The following is a 21106-nucleotide window of genomic DNA, read 5'->3' as shown; positions in this document are numbered from 1 at the left end:
TTTAAATGTATATTTATGCACGTATTTTTGAATATATATATATATATATATATATATATATATAAAATTTATATTCCCTCCATCCAATACCAGTATTTTTGAGGAAGCCAATGTACAAGGTGGGAGATAGATCTTGGTATCAGTATCACCCTCTGTATTAATTAGGGCAACACTAGCTGCTGTAACAAATAAATCCCGGGCCTTCAGCAATTTAACACTGTGGGAATTTGGTGTCCACGTAACAGTATGGAGGGTGAAGGGGTCAGAGAGGCAGCTCTACTCCACACAGCCATCCAGGGTCCCCAGTTTGTGGTTCCAAGGTGCCCCTGCCTGGAGGGGAGACAGTGGGCGGGACTCCACGGGGAGGTACCCATTGGCTGGGCCCGGCCATGTGTGCTCGAACCCCATTGGCCAGAGCTCAGTCACGTGGCCACTCCCACCTGCATGACCTAGTCCAGGCATCTCCAGTCCTGGCAAGGAGCAGGAAGGCTGTGGGCAGCAGGCCCTCTGCGTCAGGTGCCTCCCAGAAAGGCGTATGTGTCCCAAGGCCAAGTGTGGCCACTGCCCTTAGAAATGCAGACTCCGGGCCTCTCTCCTAGGTGCGAGAGCCTGCAGAGGACAAGAGACTGTGTTAAGAGCGTGTGCTCTTTTTCTTCTTTTCTCCACAGATATCGCAAACGGCACCAGTTCAGGGGGGTACCGCCCACCTCCCAGAACCAAAGAAGTCATCATCAATGGCCAGACTGTGAAACTTAAGTACTGTTTCACCTGCAAGATTTTCCGGCCCCCTCGTGCCTCTCACTGTAGCCTTTGCGATAACTGCGTAGGTGAGTAGCCGCCGAAATTGCCTCTGTTCCACCTCTCACGTGGGCCGTAGAATGTCTGTAGCTGATGGGGGGCTGATGTCCTTGGAGGGGACTGTGCTAAACAGTCAGCACGTGTGTCTCTCTCATCCTCCGGAACTGAGCAACTCAATCCTAGTTAATATTTCAAGTGCCTCCTGCCACGGATCCCACTCACCAAGCCTAGTGTTACCAGATCTGTTTTTGCTTTTTCCGTCTTCCGGCACCTCTGCTCCCAGGCCTTCTCCTCCCGGAGCGCACACACCGGAGGGGGTTCTTTGTTGCCTGGAGCTGCCACATCAGCAGGCGCTAGAAATAAAACCATGTTACCCCGAGGTCCCTCCGTTGCCCAAATGTAGCCGGATGTGCTTTGTCCAGTTCTCCCAACTGCTCAGAGAGGCACTTAGTGGGGGAATTGGAGGCCCCCTGAAGCCCACGGAGCGGAAAAGAGGCAGAGGCTGAAAGATTTCCGGGCCTACAGTTAGGATTGTTGCTCTTCCCAAAGGCCACCAAGACCTTCCCTCTGGGTCCACTTGCTTTCTCCAGGACAGAGGTCCTCCGTAAGGCGTGACTCTACTGTTAGGCCACCATTGGCCCAGCCAGGATTTTTGAAGCTGACATGGGTCTCAGCCCCTTGGAATTACTTGGCAAGCACTTCCTGTCACTTCAGACTTGAGAGCTGCCAGTCACACCCACAGACCATCTTCTTTCCTGGTCTGAAGCTTCTTAGAGATGAAGTTGGCAAAGAGATGGTAGAAGACCCAAGTCACGGCAAGGGTGGGTTACACAAAGGCTCTGCCTGCTGGGAAAGACCCACATTTCTCCAGTCCCATAGCCTGCCTCTAACAGAAATGACCACGGATAATTCTGGGCATTAAGCCCGGGATTTTAGCTCAGACCCAACCTTGTTTCCCTCAGTAACACATATCAATGGCCAACACTCTTTCTGAGTCTATTAGAATTTGTAGGCTCAATTCTTGAGGAAAATAAAATGTTATAATGCGCTTCTGCTGTGCAAAACTGTTTTCCTTTTATTTGTCTGAAAATTACTTCATCCTGACTTTAAAAACCTACAATTTGGTAGAAAGTCCCTGTTTTCCCCATCAGGGCTTGTCTTGGTTTTATTAACTTAGATAAATTACTTTTAACCTTGCCCCCAAGAAGAGCATGGAATTTCGTTCAGTCTTTTACCATTTTGCAAGTAGCCTGAGTCAAGAGCCAGGAATCCGGTACCAGAAGGCCTGGGGCAAATACTAGCATCGTGACTCAGACAAGCTACTTAAACTCTCTATGCCTCAGTTTTCTCATCTGTACAATGGGGTTGATAAGAGTAACTACTTTATGGGACAGTTGAGGGATTAAATGGATCAATACCAGGAATAGTGCCTGGAATAGTGCCCGGTGTAGAGGAAATATTACTGTTGTATCTGTAATAGTTGTTGCTATTTGTTATTACTTCTGCTCCCTTGATTTTTGATTGGCTTTCTCTGGATAATTTCTTGATCTACTGTAGCCCTCTGTGGGTGTGATGATCAAAACCACACCTGGTTCTCTATGTGGGGGCAGACCAGGATTTCTAGAAGGTCACATGACAGCCTTTGTTAGATTTCTGATAGGCCTCCTGGTGACTTCAGCCCCAGTGGCCATCTTGAGGACGCCTTTAAGTCAAAGCATTGCAGTGGCTTAAATATCTTCAGGGAATAACCTGTAGGGATTCTCAAGACCCTTGCTTGGGTCGTAATTTTGATAATAATGATGGAATATTATGTGATGTAACTTACACTTTTCACAAAAACTCTTCTGTTACTTTGCGTGCCTTCTCCTGGAGGTCTAGTGACTTACTCTAGTAGGCATTTATAGGGAGAGAGGTGATATCTACAAACCCAAAGAGTTTACTGGGCACCTCCTTCTCTTTATTATTTATAAAAATGTTTACCCATTTCTAGATATCTGACTGTTCATTTATATCAACTGGTCTCAATCTTCTGTTTCCTTTCTCTAGGCTAGACTCCTAATCATGATAAAACATCCTTCCCAGCTCATTGTGTTTTAAAATTCTCTTCGGATTATTGTAAAACACTTTCTAAAAGCTCATATAATCATCTTATTCATTCCCTCCAATACCTGGAGGTGTACATACATGTCCCTTAAAGAACCCTGATGAATTAGATGTAAAATCCCCTAACCAAAATTATATATCAACCCCAGTTAATTGTGTACCTCTCCTCGAGTATAACTGTTTACAATACTACGATGCCTTTGGAAACTACCAGCTGAGAAAATAAGAGCCACCAGTCTATAGTGTCTAGGAACCCTTCTGCAACCTTTCTGATAAATCCAAGTCACAGTGGCAATCCAGCACTCCCCAAATAAGCATAGTGGTGTCCTATAATTGGGAGACGCAGAACAGCAAAGGGAGAGACAAAGAAGGGGGAAAGTTTGGGAGTGGACTCATGAGGAGGAAAACTGGCCAAAGAGCACATTGCCAACATCTGCCTCTAAGCAGCATCTGCTGATCCTGGGGCTGGAGTGTGGCAAACCTTGATTAGGGCCCCACTGTACAAATGACAGGTGAGATAAGTAGCATCCAGCTGATTTAAAATAAAACTACTCACAGCACTCCTGGAACAACCACACAGTGATTCAAACCTACATAGCTTTGGTTTTCCAGTTCATTATGCTACAAATGGGCCTTTGGGGCGACCCATTAGCAGACCAGCAAATTGGACCTTCTTCCGCATTCAGGGAAAATAGAGTGGAAAGCAAACGTCTCCAACTCAGAAGTGTAATTGCAGAGTTTGCCATGATTTTATTTTTAGATAGAAAGTTTTTATTGAAGGAATTATACTTTTTGCAGCCAGGGGAAACATACAATGATGTGCTGAAAGCCAGGGTTAGCACATACGGCTTGCCTTCCCTTGTAATGAATGGGTTTGGGTTGGTTCTTCCTACGTACACAACTAAATGTTGCTTTACACTGGGAGAGGAGAGAGGAAAAATGCAGTTTCCCAGGCAGTCCAGAAGAGTATTTTTCTTTGTTAAGTAAGTTTGAAACAAGAGCAAACTGGTAGGGGCTCTGTATTTTTAGTTGAGGACTGAGGGAAAAGCTTTCGTGGAGAGCAGACTCTGGTGCAAATATAGAATGGGTTAGCAGACCCTAGTGGTTGGCAGTATGGCTGTAATGCACAAGACCCAGGACTGGATCCAGGTCCTGTCATTAGATGGTATTCATACCTGGGTAGGTTATCTGACTATCCCCAACTGTTACCACATCTGTAAAATGGGATAACCGTAGTATTACCTCATAGGTTTCTTTTAAGGATTAAGTGAGATAATGTCCGACAAGGACCCCATATAGACCTGATGCACACTGGGGCCTCAGTGAATGCTTCCCATCAATGTTATCATGGGTAACCACGGAAATGCTGCCATAACGCTCCCAAATAACTGCAAAGAACAAGGTTCATCTTCACAGCGTGGTAGGAATCACCTTGTTTTCCTGTAATCTGGTTTGCTTTAGATGACCTGCAGTGCTAGAAGTGAATATATCCTCCCCACCCCTCTGGTTTTGTCTCTGTTTACCTCTGTTTCTGTCTCTCTCTCAGAACCTTTCTCTGTCTTCTCTCTTGTCCTTTTTCTCTATTGCCATCAATTGTTTCTGCACATATGGAACCGAGTATTTTGGCTTATTTGTTAATCCAGGCAATCTTTGAAGTTATACAATATTTTTAAATGACCAACATCTGGGGCCTTGGAGCCCCTTCTGCTCTCTCTAATCCTCAGGATCTCTCAGATCATTATTAAAGTGAGACTAACTGAAGGTGCTGGAAAGTAACTGCGTGCTTGGGAGGTCCTCTCAAACTTACTGTGTACATCCCAGAGCCCCAAGTCTGCTTCACATTTCAGGGAAGTCTGTCCTTTGGTGGTCTCTGGTCTCCTGTCACAATAGCCAGCAGCTTTCACTGGAATTGGGTATTCTGAATACAGTCTAAACCTGTAATTAAAAGGGACTTACTTGAAAGTAGTTTAATCACACACTGTGGACTAAGTTGAGTTTGCTCAACAATGAGATGGCGCATGCGAGCATTTGTAAGCCTGCTCTACCGTGAGTTTGTCTAGCTCTGACCAGGCAGAATGCAGCTTACCCTGAGGCCCAGAGGTGGCCTTTGGAGACAGGAGCCCCCTGGGTCCCAGACCTGCTGCTCTGCGTGGGCAAGGAGGACCCTCTTTGCATATGCAGTGCCATATCCAGAAGTGCTGTGAGGACAAAGAAAAGGGCATGTGAAGCCCTCAGACTGTGTTGGCCCCTGGGGAACGCTCAGCACTGCCAGCCTCTTTCCTCACACAGGGGGTGCCCTGGTCCCATTTTGTTCTGTCCTCGCCTATTAGTTCTGGTGTAGGTGGCACAAAGAACCTCCAGAGGCCCTACACAGGGACTTGGTGTTCAGTGACTCTTGTTTTTGGTAGGGCTGTACCACCATCTTTAAAAATCCTTATAAACTCCCTTTCTCATTCCCCTGCCTCTTTTTTGCTGTGCTCTTTCTCTCCTGGGAGTACTACACACTCCCCTTCTCACCCCACCCCACAGTGTCTTCCTCCCATTGATCCAGCTCCTTCCTCTGTGATGTGGTTTTCTGAGCTCAACTGCTGATATTTTGTCTGTTGTGTACACTCTGTGTACATTAGAGCTCACTCATTAGAGTTACTGCTTCACGGTTGTGCTCAATATTAAGAGGTTTAGAATATCTGAGATTTGGAATTGCAGGTGCCTTCTGGTGTGGAGTTGCATTCTGGAATTTCTTTTTAACTATTAAGTATGGTGAGAGGGCTATTAATTTCCCATAAGAAAGTGTATCATTTGAGGGGAGTGGGGAGAGCTTGCATTTGTATCCTCCCAAGAACCAAAACAAACAGGGCTTTACTGTACCCTCCCCCCAGTTTCAAATATCTTTCCTTTTCAGTCACATGTAATAATCACCTATGTGTCAGACCCTGTGCTAGTAGCTAGATACATCAAAATAAAAGTCCTCGAAGATCATTACTAAGAACAGTTCAAGGAGAATTCAGGATAGAAATCATTATATTTATTATGTTGCATAAGGCAAAGAGAGTAATTTTACACTGGTAAAGAGTGCAATTAACAATTCAGTCATCAACATATATGCACCAAATAACATTGCATCAAAATACATAAAGTAAAAATTATTAGAGAAGGCGAGGATAATTTGGTATAAACAATGCTAATGAGAAACAATTGCATACTTCTAATTTTGATGGTTCAAGTAAGTAAAATACAAGTAAGGAAATAAAGAATACTAATATATAATTAATACATATATGCTGAACTTTTTTCTACAAAGTATATACTTACCTTTTTTTTTAAACTGTGTATGGAATATTTACAAAAATCAATCCTACTAGACCACAAAAAATTCCTAGCTTTCTAAAAACAGATATTGCATAGACCATATTTGATGGCACAACAGTAAAACTAGAAATCAATCACAAAGAGATAAATACACAAACCTGACCAATTGTGATATTTTTAAAAAACTTTTTAAACTTCAGACACAAACCTCAAAATCAGTTGTGGAATAGACTGAAAATGACAGTAAGAAACATGCAAAAGAAAACTATGCTTGTTAGCATTCTAAATTTTAAACACACAAAATAGTTGACCTAAGCAGAAAAGGAATTATTTGGAAAGCTGTCAGGTAGCTCATAGAAATGAAGGAGAAGCCTGAGAACCAGGCTCAGAAACCAGGAAGAGCCAGGGAAGGCTGAGTGACTGAGTGCAAACGGTCACAACTGCAATAGGATGTCACAGGGAGGCACAAGCACCGCAAGCAAAATGTTTGTTGCACCACCACTGAGTTCTAATTCTGCTGCTGCTATCAGCTTAAAACTGTGACTCTGTCCATCTGCAAGGACTCTGGGTTCAGACATCTAGGTGGGAGCACCTGGGCCTGTTTCACTTCCACACCCAAGAAGCTAGCAAGGTGGGAGAGGTTAACTACCCACTTTCAGCTTCTATAATGGGGGTGGGAGGGTGGGGTCCTGCCTCCCACCTATTTTGGGATTCTCCCCAAAACAGGAAGTTTACTTAGATGGTGAATGGCCAATAAAATAAAAAGTTTTTTAAAATCTAGTACAAAAAACAAAACTGAATTTAGAAACAAATAAACGAGCATAGCATCCATCTCAAGAAGATAGAATAGCAAAATAAACTTAAGAAAAACAGGAAGAAAATGATTAATGACCTAGAAAACAGAAGAATAAATATGATACCACCTCTAATTCTTTGGAAAATAAACAATGTAAAGATAAACATTGGGTAAGACTGAAAGAGAAAATAATAAGAACGTAGAAATAACAGATTCAAATAAGACAAAGATAGGTGAATTTTTTAGTTATTAGAAAATAATTACATTAGTTTGCATATTATATAACTCTACGCTGATTGCTTTGAAAATCTCAGTGAAACATGATTTTATGAGAAGTGAGTCAAAGAATGAGTGGAAACTTAATAGACTACTCATAATGAAAAACTGAGTAATTTACTGAAGAATCATCCAAGAAAGATGCCAGAACCAAACAATCTTACTTCCAGTGCTCTGAATAGTGTTTCAGATCTTAGAGCAGCTTGGACAGCTTTTCAGTTCATTTCACCAAGATAGCATAAACCTAACACTAAAATCTGATAAAAACAACATGAAACAAAAGACTCTCATTAATAAATGTATATAAAAGTCAACATGATAACATAGCAAATTTAATCTAGCAGCATAATAAGATAATAAGAGAATTCGTCATTCTGACATAGAAAGGCATATCCCAGGAATGCAATTTTTAAAATGTTAATAAGTCTCTTACTATATCAGTAGGTCAAAGGCCAAAAGGTATATGATCATGATAAATAATAAAAAGAGATTTAATAAAATTTGGCACCCATTTCTAACTCTAAAACTTGGTAAACCAAGATTGGAAGGTCTGGTAGGCAGAATTTGGGCCCCATGATTTCCATACCATGGTATTACTCCCATAGTTAGGTCATCTCACATGACAAAGAGGTTTTTCAGATGCCAATAAGGTTACTAATTAACTGACGTCAAGTAATGATCCAGGTGGGCCCAGTGTAATCACAAGAGCCCTTCAGAGCAAACAACAGAGATTCCAAGTAGGAGAAGGATTCATCCTGCATGGTTGGCTTGAAGATTGAGGGGGCCATGTGGGAAAGCTGAGAAAGAAATGAATCCTGTCAACTGCACTAGGCTTGGAAGGAAGAGGACCCAAGCCCAATGGCACCTGCACCCCCCACCTTTACCTTGATCTTAGCCTTGGGAGACCCTGAGCCAAGCTCCTGACCCACTAAAATTTCAAGACACTAAAATTGTGTTGCTTAAAGCTACTGCATTTTGAAGAGATATCTGCAGTCCCATGTTCATTGCAGCATTAATCACAATAGCCAAGAAATGGAAACGGATGAATGGGTAAAGATGGTGGTATAGACATACAATGGAATATTATTCCTCCACGAGAAAGAAGGAAATCCTGTCATTTGCATCAACACAGGATGTATCTCGAGGACATTATGCTAAGTGAAATAAGTCAGAGAAAGACAAATTGTGTATGATACCACTTATATGTAGAATCTAGAAAAGCCATACTCATAAAAACAGAGTAAAATGGGGGGGGGGGGACAAGGGAGATGTTGTTTAAATGTACAAATTGCTAGGCAGTTATAAAAAAACTAATAAAAAACGAATTTCCTTTAACATGATTGTAAAGATGAGAAAAGCTAACATCTTCTTTATGGCAAAACACTGGAGGTATTTTACATTAATGTTAGAAACAGATTAGGATGTTCACTATCATTGCTAGCATTTGACATTTTCCAGCTTTTTCTAACTAATGCAGTAAGATGAGATCAAATAAATATGAACTATCAAAAAGGAGCAGGCAAAATTATCCGTTCCTTGTAGACGACAAGAAAACCAATAATAACATTAGAACTAGTATCAACAAACATTAGAACTAGTTTTTTAAATTCAGTAGGGTTATTAGTTACCAAATCAATACATTAAAGTAGGTGGTCATATATCACTTAGGAATCACAATAGAAATCAAGATACATTCTCTCCACAAACTTCCTTATAAATTTAACCAATTTGAGGCAGGGGACAAGATCAAATAATTGCACAGTTCAATCAAAAGAATAAGCCAGCCATAATAACCAAAAACATTGTGGGAAAAGAGCAATGCAAGGAGACCTGTACTATTAGATATCATGAGGTCCGAAGCGTGTTCCTGACCCACAGACCAGGTGCAGAAAGTGACTTGGGGGCCCCCCTACACGTGTACATATGTGTGTGAATGATTTCTTCATTGTCATTTCTAAATTTTCCAAATCTCTAAAGTGATCATCAGAATGCACAGTCCTTGTTCAGAAGGGTCTTACCATCTGGTGAGGAAGGCAGAGATCACCAACACAGTAGAGTATGGCAAGTGCCACGGGGAGGGGTCTTTGGGAGCCCAGACTTCACAGTGCGGGAGTCCCTATGCTGAGTCAGACAGCATAAGTAGGGGTTACTGCATTGCAGGAGGGCAGGAGACCCAGTGGGTCGACACAGCAGGCAGACCAGACAGGAGGACGGAGGCTCAGAGACTTGCGGGGATGCTTGAAAGCAGTCCAGAAGGCCAATCTCCTGAGATTTGGGGGAGCTATTTACTCTACGTCTCCTGTGGGGGCTGCCTCTGGGCTTTCTGCAGTGCCACACGGGCTGGGTTCTTCTGCTCCTTAGGACATCTAGCCCCTTCCTGTTTGCCTGTCAGTTTTTTCTCGGTGTCCAGAGTTTTATCCTTTTTGGTTGAAGCCACAGGTCCTGTAACTAAATTTCAAACTCTATCAAACAATCTCCTTAATGCTTTTGGATCCAAGCCACCAGTCCTGCTTTCACCTTCTCCCCTTCATGAACAGTTCTGGAAAGTTCCTGCATGCCTCTGAAAATTGTGCACCTACCTCTGATTCAAAGTGAATGCACACAGTCATGAGATCTTTTAGCTGAAAACGAACTTGGAAGTTTTTGTTTTCACGGCTCGTCTATTGTAGTGGCCCGAGGGCTTAAGGGGGCTTGCGAAATGAAGAGCACGTCAGGGGCTGTTCCCATCATTGTGATGTAACTCACACGTTGAAGGACTGGGGAGAGAGCCGGAATTCAGTTCACAACTGTGCAGAAAACTGCCATGTGTTCATAAAAGGTTTTAGTCATATCAGAAGTTCAGAGCCAAATTTACCCACCTCTGAGCAATGTACATTAGACCGGGGGTGGTGGGGCGTGTATTTTTGGTGCTAACTTATTCCTGGTTTGCTTATAAACAGCTCAAGTCCTTTTTCAGAAAGGGGGGGGGGGTTTAATGAAGTCACTCATTAACAATGATTCAGTGCTATTAGCTCACATGACAGATGACAGAATTCCAAGTAACCTTCTTGACTCACTTGACAGTAAGAAGACATTCTTTCCTGGAAGTCTTGTTACCTCCTCTTGCGTCAAATGAAAACCATTTCTGGTTGCCTCCACACTGTCTGCTCTGTCTGTTCCTGCCAGCTCTCATGTCCCGTACATCACACCCGCTCCCCTTCTCCGGGGTCCCCGGCTGGCCTCAGCTCTTCTCTTGGTTCTGCACCATCCTCCGAGGAGCCTTCACAGCATAGCTTGGGGCCAGCCCTTTGTTCCAGCCAAGTAGCCAGGCTCTTCCCTGGCAATCTCTTCCTCAACATGCTCTCCCCACGATGAGGTCCTCTGCGTTCTGCTTCCAGGAGTTTCTTCCAAAAAAAACATTAACATTGACGGTCTAGAGGTGCTTTTGAGGCAATAACCAAAATAAAATGAAACTCCTCAAAGTCTTTCATCTTGCAGAAGAATCTACTTCATAACATATTTGTTATAGGTATAAGTACATGTAAGTACATATAAATGCTTTAAGATGGACTACGTGGGCCCGGGAGTCTGCATTTTAGAACAGTTCCCAGGGGGTTCTTAGTCGCAGTCAAGGCTGAGAGCCAGGGGAACAGACAGGGTTCCAGCCTGGAGGTCAGGCCATGTGGAAGCCTCAGGAACTGCTCATCTCTCACAGAGAGTAGGCCAGCCATGAGGCTTCCTACAGGCGGCAGCCACTTCCGGAAGAGGAACTGCTAAGGTGATTTGCCACCTTGAAATGTTAATATTAATAAGTAGCTGCCATCTTTGGAGCCTGTTAGAAGCCATGCACTGGAAGTGTTGAAAACTCATCAATAAGGCTGTATTTCTCCTCCAGCTCCCCTCAGGGCCATCTTTTCTCTGGGTGTCTGAGGAGGGTGTTGACACAGTTTGCCAACAGGGGTAGAAGTAACGTAAGCATTTACAGCGAACCCAAAAGTATGTATTCATAATAATCCACTGTTGACTTGAGTGGCCTAGAGTTGGAACTGGCCTCCAGCAACAGATTGTTTGTTACGTGGAAGGAGAGCGCAAAGAAGTACAAGACAGGCCTCCTGCCCTTGAGAAGTTTTCTGCCTACGTATGAAAAGTTCACTAACACCATAAAGAGTATTTGACAAGTTCGCAACACTCAGGATATCTAGTCTGACCTTAGGATGGTCATTTCAGATGAATTCTCCCAAAGAGATGAGATGGGAGGAAAGTCTGGAAAAACCAGATGGCAGCCTCCCTGAGGCTCCAGATGCTGTCCAAGAAGGAGGGACCAGACTCAGCCACTAGCACATAATGCTGGAACAGGAAATGGAGACGATCAAAATCTGGCCTTAGGAGGACTAATCTCATATAGTGTAAAGTGAGTCGATGAGATGTATTAGTTAGCTACTGTCCAGGGACGCTGTATGACAAACACCCTCCAAAATCTCCATGGCTTTTAACAAATAGCACTTCTCTTTCTCGTGTGCCTGTGGGGCAGCTCTGGGAACTGGCTGGGCTTGGCTCTGGGCATTGATGAGGGTGAGTCTTCTCCTCCGATCTGATTCTGAGGACCCGGGCTGACGGGACTGCAGCTAGCAGGGGCACGTTCTCCTGACGGTGGGGTCACTGGACCGCGTGATGGGGCACCAAAGCCAGCAGTGGCTCTTAAGGCCTCTGCTTACAGCACATGCGCTAAGCCTCCGTTGGCCAAACAAGGCAGATGACCCTATGACCATGACCATGATCTGTCAGTGGGCCAGGGAAGGATACTCCACTCAAGAGGGAGGAAAGTGAGTATTTGCTGGAATTATCCAATCTGTCACCTGCAGGGAGACTCGAAGACTGAAGACCAGTCAGTTTCTAAGGCTGTGTGTCTATTCATCTTTTAACAATATACAGTGTCTTATAGTCCAACAGTCTGTTGTTTTCTTTAGCTGCCCAAAATTGAAATTGTCCTCCAGCAATGGATTTGGGAGTTAGGGAGGCAAAGGGTAAAATGTACATCACCAGCCATGAAGTTTCTTCTTCCAACATATCTGAGGCCCATCAGCTGATCCAGCTGCTTGCTGTTGGGTGTTAAACAATTAATGTTTCACAAAATTCCACCCACTGTCAGTAGCAGTCGGACAGGACTGAGCTGTTAAAGGCTGAACACTTGGATAGTGACCAATAACCTGTGCGCTCTTGTTTTGAAAGCTTAGTACAGGTTTGTACATTAAAAAGAAAAAGCTATGAAAATAATTTGGTTTGTTAGAATACGTTAAGTTTTATTTTATTTTCAAAACGTTGAAAAGTGTTTTAAATAAAAGACTAATTGACATGGAAAGATTAAGTTGGGAAAAGGGGAAGAAGAATCACTTATTTAAAAATTAGTAATGTGGGGCGCCTAGGTGCTCAGTTGGTTAAGCAGACGACTCTTGATTTCAGCTCAGGTCATGATCTCAAAGTCGTGGGATGGAGCCCGCATCTGGCTCCCTGCTCAGTGGGGAGTCTGCTTGTCTCCCTCTCCCTCTGCCCTACCCCCTGATTGCATGCATGCTCTCACTCTCTAAAAATAAATAAATAAATCTGTAAAAAAAATAAAATAAAATAAATAAAAATTAGTAATGTAAAAAAAATTACTAATGTGTCTATAAACATGAGATTTTATATTTTTTATTAAGGAAGGGAAATGAATACACAGAAACAATGTATACTAAAATAGTTCTTGGGTTTTTATGATAACATCATGTATTTATGTAGGGCTTTTTACTTTAGGAGGTGGTTCCATATGTTCTCTCGTCTGTTGCTCACAACCAGGCTGTGCATTAGTCGGGGTGGAGAGCATCACCCCCACTGGATAGGGAACTCTGGTTCAGAGAGGGCAGGAACTTGCAAACGGTCACACAGCAAGACTCGAGTAGCCTGAACGAGAAGGCATCCTCCCAAGCCCTATGGGAAAGCTTTAACGCACAGATGCAGCGCAGGGAGAAACTCAGCTGAGCCGGAAGGTGAGCGGTAGGCGGACGGTAAGATATTAACATGGGAGGAAAGACAGTAACCTCTACCCCAGCCTGGTAGAAACACGCCACTCATCCAACACTGAGTGCGGCTCTGTGCCTGGGCCCCGGGCAGGGCTGCGGCATGCAGGGAGAGTAGGAAGATGAGTCACCCTTGCTCACCAGCCTCTAAGAGCTTCTGAAGGCTCCAGGATGAGTAGAGAGGGTGTCTGCCATGACCTCGCTGGACCCATGCACAGTCTTAAGCAAACTCAGCATGCTAGTTATTGTCCCGGGATTATTGAAAGGTTAACAAGACGAGGGACATGTGTAAGAACTTTAAATTGTTAAAAATCTCTCGTGTGTGCATATGACGGTTATAGTACCCTCCCGAAACTGTACTGTGTGGTTATATTACCCCCTGAATTGACATACCACAGACTTCTTGTACTTGGATGGGGCCTTCTCAGGGCTCAGGTCCGTTAAGATCCAAGGGGAGAGTTTAATGAGGCGAGCTGCTTACTTGAATCAGAAGGCACCAGCACCTTGAGTGGAAGCTGTGAGCCCCACATGAGAGAGAGTTCAGTGATCCACCCCGACGGCCTGGATACAGCAAGGCCCCGACGGGCTCAGGGTCGGAGCTCAGTTGCCGTGAGGATGGGCAGACCAGGGTTGTGGTCCCCTGCTGCAGAAATGCAGCTTATTCCACGGGCCTGGCTCCCTCCAAGGACAGGGCCTGACCAGGGACCAAGCACCTTGCTTCTAGAGTTTGCTTCATTCCTGATCTGGGCATCATGGATGGAATTCAGGGATCTGTGAGCTTGGATGGGAAAAACAATCACATCTTTATTCTCATGAACCTCTCAATGAAATTTAATATTTCCTTCAATCATGAATCCGGGCCACAAACCACATGAGTAGTGCTAGTCACCACGAGAGACCACAGACGTTTTCTGATGCCCTCACGGTGGCAGATACTCAGACTAACATTTCCATTTGTCGCTGCTTCACAATCACGGCGGCCGATAAACTATAGCTTCTGTTATCTGGCATGTTAATAAATAAACATGCATTTTATTATGTCACAACTCTAAATTCTTTTGAAAATAATTCTTAGTATTGGTTTCTTTTGTCCTCTCATGTATTTTATGAATTTAAAAGCACACGGGGAAGGGGGGCGTCCGTAAGCTCCATGAGGCTACTGACAGGGTTCACAGCACACACAAGAAGTTAAGAACCCTCGGTTAAATCTTGTTTAGACTCTTCACTTGTTAGAAAATAGACTTCTGAGGATGACAGGTAACATCTTCTCCCCACCCCACCACCCACCAGATGGATTGTGTTGATTTTTTTTTTCAAGTAATAACTAACATTTTTTTCAAGAATGCCATTTGTTTTTTGGTTTGGGGTTTTTTTTTTTTAAAGGTTTTATTTATTTATATGAGATGGCGCACGCACAGCAGAGAGGAGGGGCAGAGGGAAAATCAGGCTCTCCACTGAGCAGGGAGCCCAATGTGGGGCTGGATCCCAGGACCCTGAGATCATGACCTGAGCCGAAGGCAGATGCTTAACTGACTGAGCCACCTAGGCGTCCAAGAATGCCATTTTTAAAAGCTTTTTTTTTTTTTTTTTTAAGAAAACAAATGACACTGGGCTTGTTCTTCTTCCTTCCTCTTTTTCTTCCTCTTTCTCTCTCGAAACAAATGCAAGTGTGCAGCACAGAGACAGCTTCCTGTGAGGTGGGCGGGCCGGTTCAGAGGCAGGATTTGCTGTGTGAGCCTCGTCTTCACCGCCTCTCTGTGCTCTTGGGTAGACAGAATCCATCTGGAAAGTTACTTAAAAGTTGTTGAGAATCCCTTCCTTCCCATTGTTCTTGTCTTGATCCCTTTATACTGCTGAGAAATACTGGGAAGAAAACAACCCTTGGTGTTGTTAAAGAAATTAAAACCTCCCCGCAAAGGCTAATCTGGCATTGTCTTAAATTTGAAGCAAAGATCATTTCCCAGCCCCCATGCATTGTGCAGTGGTCTGTATCACATACCTTCCCACGGAAAGTGGGCAAAAATAAGGTGGTATTACGAGCATATTCTTGACCCTTAGGAGTTAAATCACAACAATATCGTAATAGAGTGGTATGCCGTTTATCACATGATAAAAGTAACCAGTTTTCTACAAGTGGTTTGTGCCTGAAAAACCATTGCTTACTGGTAACTGATTTATAGGTTTTTCAGTCCAATTAGCTGAACAAAAAAACTGCATTTTTTCCATCTTTGATCACACTGAATCTTTGCTATAGGATAGAAAGTCGCCAGTGTGTGTGCCTGGGATTATTAAAATCCTGTGCTCAGGAAGCAGTGGGCTTGTAGGCTCATGATCCTTTAGGGCTGTACGCGTGACTGTGTAAACACTTCTTTCAGCTGTTGAAGGAATATCTACTGACTGTCGATCGTCAGGCCCTGTGTGAGGCAGGCACTGGGGAGACCGTGGTGAATGCGGTTAACAGGGTCCTTCCTGCCTGCAAGGAGCTTACAGGTGTCCCCCGAGGAACGTACACACACACCCATGGAACAGGGAGGCAGATGAACAATGGGAAAGTACAGCGTCATGTGGGAACACGCAGGAGTGATTCCTAACCCAGAGGAAGGAGCGTCCAGTCTGAGAAGCACAGGATGAGCACGGGTTGTCAGGCAAAAGGAGGGACCCGAGGAAGAGGCTGACGTGGAGAGTCCAGGCAGAGAGGGTTTAAATGAGAGGCAGGAGGTAAGCACGCACCTTCCAAACCTGGGGAGGAGTCTCCATCTTACCCCAAGAGCAGGAGAAAACACAGTGACCTTATCAACTCTGTGTTTCAGAAAGTGCCTCTGGCCATTACCGACAGTGAATGGATGGTGGCAAGACAGCCAAGGAGATGGGTGGGGGGACTGCTGCCCCGGGCTGGGGGCAGGTTCCCTTGGCCCAGGCTAGGGAAGCGACCATGGAGATGGAAAGACAACATGGATGGATTCCAGAAATATTTCAGGGGAAGAGCCAGCAGGACTCCGTGCTTCATTGAACTCATGGCGTTGGGGCAAAGGGGAATGAGTGTTTGAGCCCTTTATCTCTTGAAAGTATGATTATTTCCCCATGTTAAACATTAATGCTTTTAAAGAAAAATGGAGTTCACATATTTTAATTGAATCATGGCGTGCTGACCTGAGTCTGTACAGTACGTAACTCAGTGTGACTGCCTGGAAGCCTCTGGCTCTTGGTCCGAAACTCGATCCATAGCCGTTTAAACATGAGGACCCAGAAACAATGGGACCAGCTGCAGAGAGCCAGGGCTATGATGTCCAGCCGGGAGTGGTTGGTTGGTGTCTGTGAAGTCAGACACAGAGAGGGAAGAAAGGAAAGAGGGTGGGGAAGTGCTAGAAAATCATAGGAAGAGAAATAAAGAAGAGGGAGCAAAAAAGGCAAACATGGGGGAAGGGAGGGGGGTGAGGGGGGGGGGCCTCAGCGGCGCTGGGGTCAGAAGCCTGCCGGGGGCTGAGAGCAGGCAGTACTAGGACAGGACATGCCGCCCCAGGAGCTGCCAAGGATGCCAGCCAGAGGGCAGACCCCACAATAACTCTGCTCCCTTCGCCCAGCAGGTGCCCCCACTGCCAGCACGCTCACGCCCCTCCTTAGTCCAGCTCCTTACAGTTTACACAGTGACACCAAGAAGAGTGCTGAGCTTCGTGGTGAGCAGGGTGAGCTGTTGTCCTGAGTTGCCACTAACGAGGAGTCCATTTCCAGTCCCGCCACAAACAGGGTCTGTCCCCAGTGCTGGAGCCACAGGATAGAAAATGATGAAGAAGCCAGTCCTTCAAGAGAGCCCACGGGTGACAAGGGACTGTCCGTGGGCAAAGGTGGGACTGTGGGCAAGCATGGAAGTGAGGACAGGAGGAGTGGGAGCCTTGCCTTGGGGTGTCAGGGGCAAGCAGGGGGCCCCCAGAGGTGGATCCCGGCTGGACCAGTGTCCTACCTGTCCTTGACTTTCTGGCTAAAATTCATCAGCAGTTTCTTCGAGAGAAAAGTGGGAAACAACATCCTAACATACCTTTTTAGAAATTTTGTCCATGACTTTGTAGGGTGAGTCCTCGTCATTCTCATCCCTGTGGGGCAGGGGGCTTCAGATTCCCAAAGGGGTCCTTTGGTGGCATCATTGCTGCCCAAGGAGAGGCCCCAGCCCCCTTACAACCCATTGTCCGCAGACAGCTGAACTGGGTCGATCTGAGACCATCTGGACCCAAGAGTGGGAATAATCAAGTAACCTGCCCGGCCCACCAAGTTTCAGTGAGGTCACACATCTCGTTCTCGTGAGTCACTGCAGGTGAGGCTGGGATGGCGGGAGGGCTCACACCCAAAATGAGACAAGGCGGGTGAGGTGAGCAGCCTTGGTCTCAGAGCCTGCACTTCACAGGAGTGAGGTCCGGGTTCTGCCAGTGTAGGGGGGGTGGGGACAGAGCCATCCCTTTGTGACATTGTTAGCCAAGCTCCCACACTGAATGAGCAAAGCCAGGATGCCACTGTGTTCGTTTTCAGCAAATGACTGTGACTTCCTGTCCCAGGGGCCAGAGTTCTCCCACCATGCAAAACCACCCCTTTCTCTGCCTGTGGCCAATCTACTTGGGCAGCCAATTCATAATCAGAATTCCAATTTATAACCGTGGAATGAAAAAAAACCACGATAGGAAACAGAACCCTGCAAGGGCCTCACCCTGTGCGACTTTCTGGATGATTGGGTCAGATACTCTCACATGAGAGTGGGAGTAGTTTATATCTGCATTTGAGAAAAAATGCTTTGTTAGAGGACTCTGATAATTGACAATAATGCATTTAAAATCATTTTTAAATGTGTCTTTTTTATTCTGCACATTTATTTAAAAATGGTTTTCAAAAAAGAGAGACCGTGTGTCTGGTGAGATCATTTGGAAGGCGCATCCCCCAGCAACAGGAATGTTTCAACGACAGAATTTCTGGGGCCCTGGGGCCCTTTCTCCGCCTATCCCAGGTGGGCGCCATGGGACTCCAGCCCAGTGTCTGTGTGCACTGCTCGAAGACCTCCTTTTGAGGCAAAGGTAGACTGGACCTAAGCCAGAGGAGAGTGATCTCTGGCCATGGGTTTTATTTTTATCTGGCCAAGAAGTGCTCGCCTCATTTCTACCTATAATTGTCAAACTGCAACTCCGCTTAAAAATACTTTTTTTCGACACCCAGGAAAGCCACAAGCAATTACCTCATGAAAGTCTGTTTCTATTGGTCTCACTGTCCTCCCCTCCCTCCACCACCACGTGTATCTTTTTGACTTGCTGTCTCCCTTGATGTGTGTGTGGTTCCTGGCTTTGTCCCTGGGGAGTGTGTGCTCGGCTCTGAGTCGGCTCCCTTTGTCTTCCTGAAGGCTGTCTTTCCCTCAAGTTGATGGCTCTAGCTCAGACCTCGGCTCAGAGACATCCCACATCAGCTTTTCCCGTGACCCCCACCTTGCTGAGAGCCAAACTGTTTGTGGGTCACACTTCGAGTAGCAAACACCTAAGAGTCACTTTGACTCCTTCCTCCTCCGCCATGCTTCTCTGTCTTACTGGGCGGGTCCCGGCTCCACGCCTGTCACCCCCTTTTTTCTGCCAGGGCCAGCGGCAAGCTGCCATCACCTCTCACCTTGACCGGGGGTCTCCTGGTGGCCTCCGCCATCCATCTCTTCTCCCCATCTGATCCACCCCCTGTGACTCCAAACAGAATGTGATCACCTGACCCTTCTTAAAAGTGCCTTCCTGCAGGTGGTTACTAGGAAGGAGGCCAACATCCTTAACCTGGTCGGCAAGATGTGCGCCCTGCCCACCTCTCCAGCGTGGCCCCCTGTCCTTTTCTCCATTCTTGGAATAAGCCACAGTCCCCTCTGTGAACTCCAACCCACCTTTCAGGGAGGGACCTGGGAAGCCTCCCACGGCTTTCTGAACTCTGCCTTCACGCGCCCCGGCCGTCCTGATATGATACACCGAAGGCTTATTTGGAGTTTGGAGTGTGCGCTCCAAGAAGGCAGGCGGTGTCTACTTTTCTCGTTCCGTATTCCCAGCAACTGGCCCCTTGCCTGGCATGAAGCTGCTCAGTTAATATTTGTTGATGGAGGGAGCAAAGGAAAGGAGGCAAGGAAAGAAAAACAAAAAAAAGCAATTAAACATTCCTCTGGCTGTATCTACCTTCATCTCTCCATTTTACCTTTCTCTCTTAAAAAAAAGTATATTGCTTTTTTGGTTCTATGACTAGGTTAGTGCTCTCAACTGGAACAAAAAAGTTTCCTTCCTGCAATCTACACTAAATAAAACTTACCGCCCCACCCTCCAACTCTCAGAGTTCTAGAAGTAGAAATGAACATCTTCAGACTCTGAGAGAAAGGATAAAAAAGTAGAAAACAGAAGTTTGATCAGAAACAGATAACCCTGATACAGCTCTGGGAGGATGGAAATGGCATGATTGAAAATGTATTTCGGCCTCTTGCAGATATGATGTCTACATATATTTATTCACTGGGCAAGTATTTGAGGGCCTGGCATGTGCCAGCTACAAATCTGAAGAAAGCAGTAGTTGCTTTCAAACTTTTTTCGTCCCCACAATTCGCAGTAAGAAATGCATACACACGGCACTCAATGTATACAAATGCTCAGATAATGTTTCGTGAAACAGTAACTTGATTACATGAGACGCCTTGATATTTTCTAGGCTATTTTTCTTCCTTTTTTAAAATTTGAATGCTGGTCACAGCCAACTAAATTAATTTTGTGACCCACTACTTAATCACAGCCCTTGGTTTGGAAAACCCTGAATAAAACATAGGCTCTCGGGGCCCTGGGTGGCTCAGTCGTTAGGCGTTTGCCTTCGGCTCAGGTCATGGTCCCAGGGTCCTGAGATCGAGCCCCGCATTGGGCTCCCTGCTCAGCGGGAAGCCTGCTTCTCCCTCTGACCTTCCCCCTGCTTGTGTTCCCTCTCTCGCTGTGTCTCTCTCTGTCAAGTGAATAAATAAAATCTTTAAAAAAAAAAAAAACATAGGCTCTCCCGGTAAGTAGAGCTGCTCCCTCTCTCTGTGAGTGCGCGGCGGCCATGGGCAGTTATGCAGGGTGAGCAGAGAGCCAGCCTCCAGCCGGCTTGGGGTTTTAGGGCATTGTTCTTCAGGACCCGAGTACAGCACATTTAGCAGACCCATGGGTAGGTAGGCACCTGCCTGCCTGCCTTCTTAGAACAACTCAACTTGAAAATTTGTTGTTTGAAATGAGTGACTTCATTTTCAGCCAAGTAAATCATAGATCAGCCATTCTTAACCCCGGGGTCTAAGAACAGGCTTGGGGAAGTTGTATGAAAACTGCTGTGTATGAGTGCATGGGGGGGGGGGGGAGCACAGTTTTCATCAGATTTTCAAAGCATTTGGGAATAAAAAGGGATAAGAACCACTGCCCTAGAGGTCAAAACCTGAGTTTCTGATATTGGTGGGAAATAGTAGCCAAGAGGGTGGGGTTTTAGCCTTTGCTTCCTCCCGAGTCCTCCCTGTCATCCTTCTTCCCTCATTAACCTCACTCCTATCATACTATCCTCGGTCACACCTTCCACCAGCCCCGGGCCAGCAGCACGAGCCTCCCGGGGCCTGGCCACTGGAACTGGCGTCCGTAGCTCCAGCTTGTCAGCCAGGAGGAGTTTTCCACTTGCCCCTAGGCTCTCCACGTGGGATGGGGTGTTAGCCTACTGCAAGTTTAACAGTTCATCACTGCATCCCTGCTTTACTTTGCTCTTAGATGCCCTTTGTAAATCCTTTCAGACAATCTGGTGGAAT

At 45.5% G+C, this 21106-nt stretch overlaps 1 protein-coding gene across 2 annotated transcripts in view; it reads left to right on the top strand.

Moving 5' to 3' along the window:
• The window catches only part of ZDHHC14 (zinc finger DHHC-type palmitoyltransferase 14), a 267133-nt gene that overhangs the window by 196450 nt on the left and 49577 nt on the right, over positions 1 to 21106 (top strand). For both annotated transcript variants that reach the window (XM_032407580.1, XM_032407578.1), the window contains exon 3: positions 669 to 827. In XM_032407580.1, coding sequence (XP_032263471.1) covers positions 669 to 827 — 159 coding nt within the window. The remainder of the gene's footprint in view (positions 1 to 668; positions 828 to 21106) is intronic.

Source organism: Phoca vitulina, unplaced genomic scaffold (genome assembly GCF_004348235.1).
Source record: "Phoca vitulina isolate PV1807 unplaced genomic scaffold, GSC_HSeal_1.0 scaffold9, whole genome shotgun sequence".
Lineage (NCBI taxonomy): Eukaryota > Metazoa > Chordata > Mammalia > Carnivora > Phocidae > Phoca > Phoca vitulina.
This window is presented reverse-complemented; position numbering and strand designations above follow the sequence as displayed.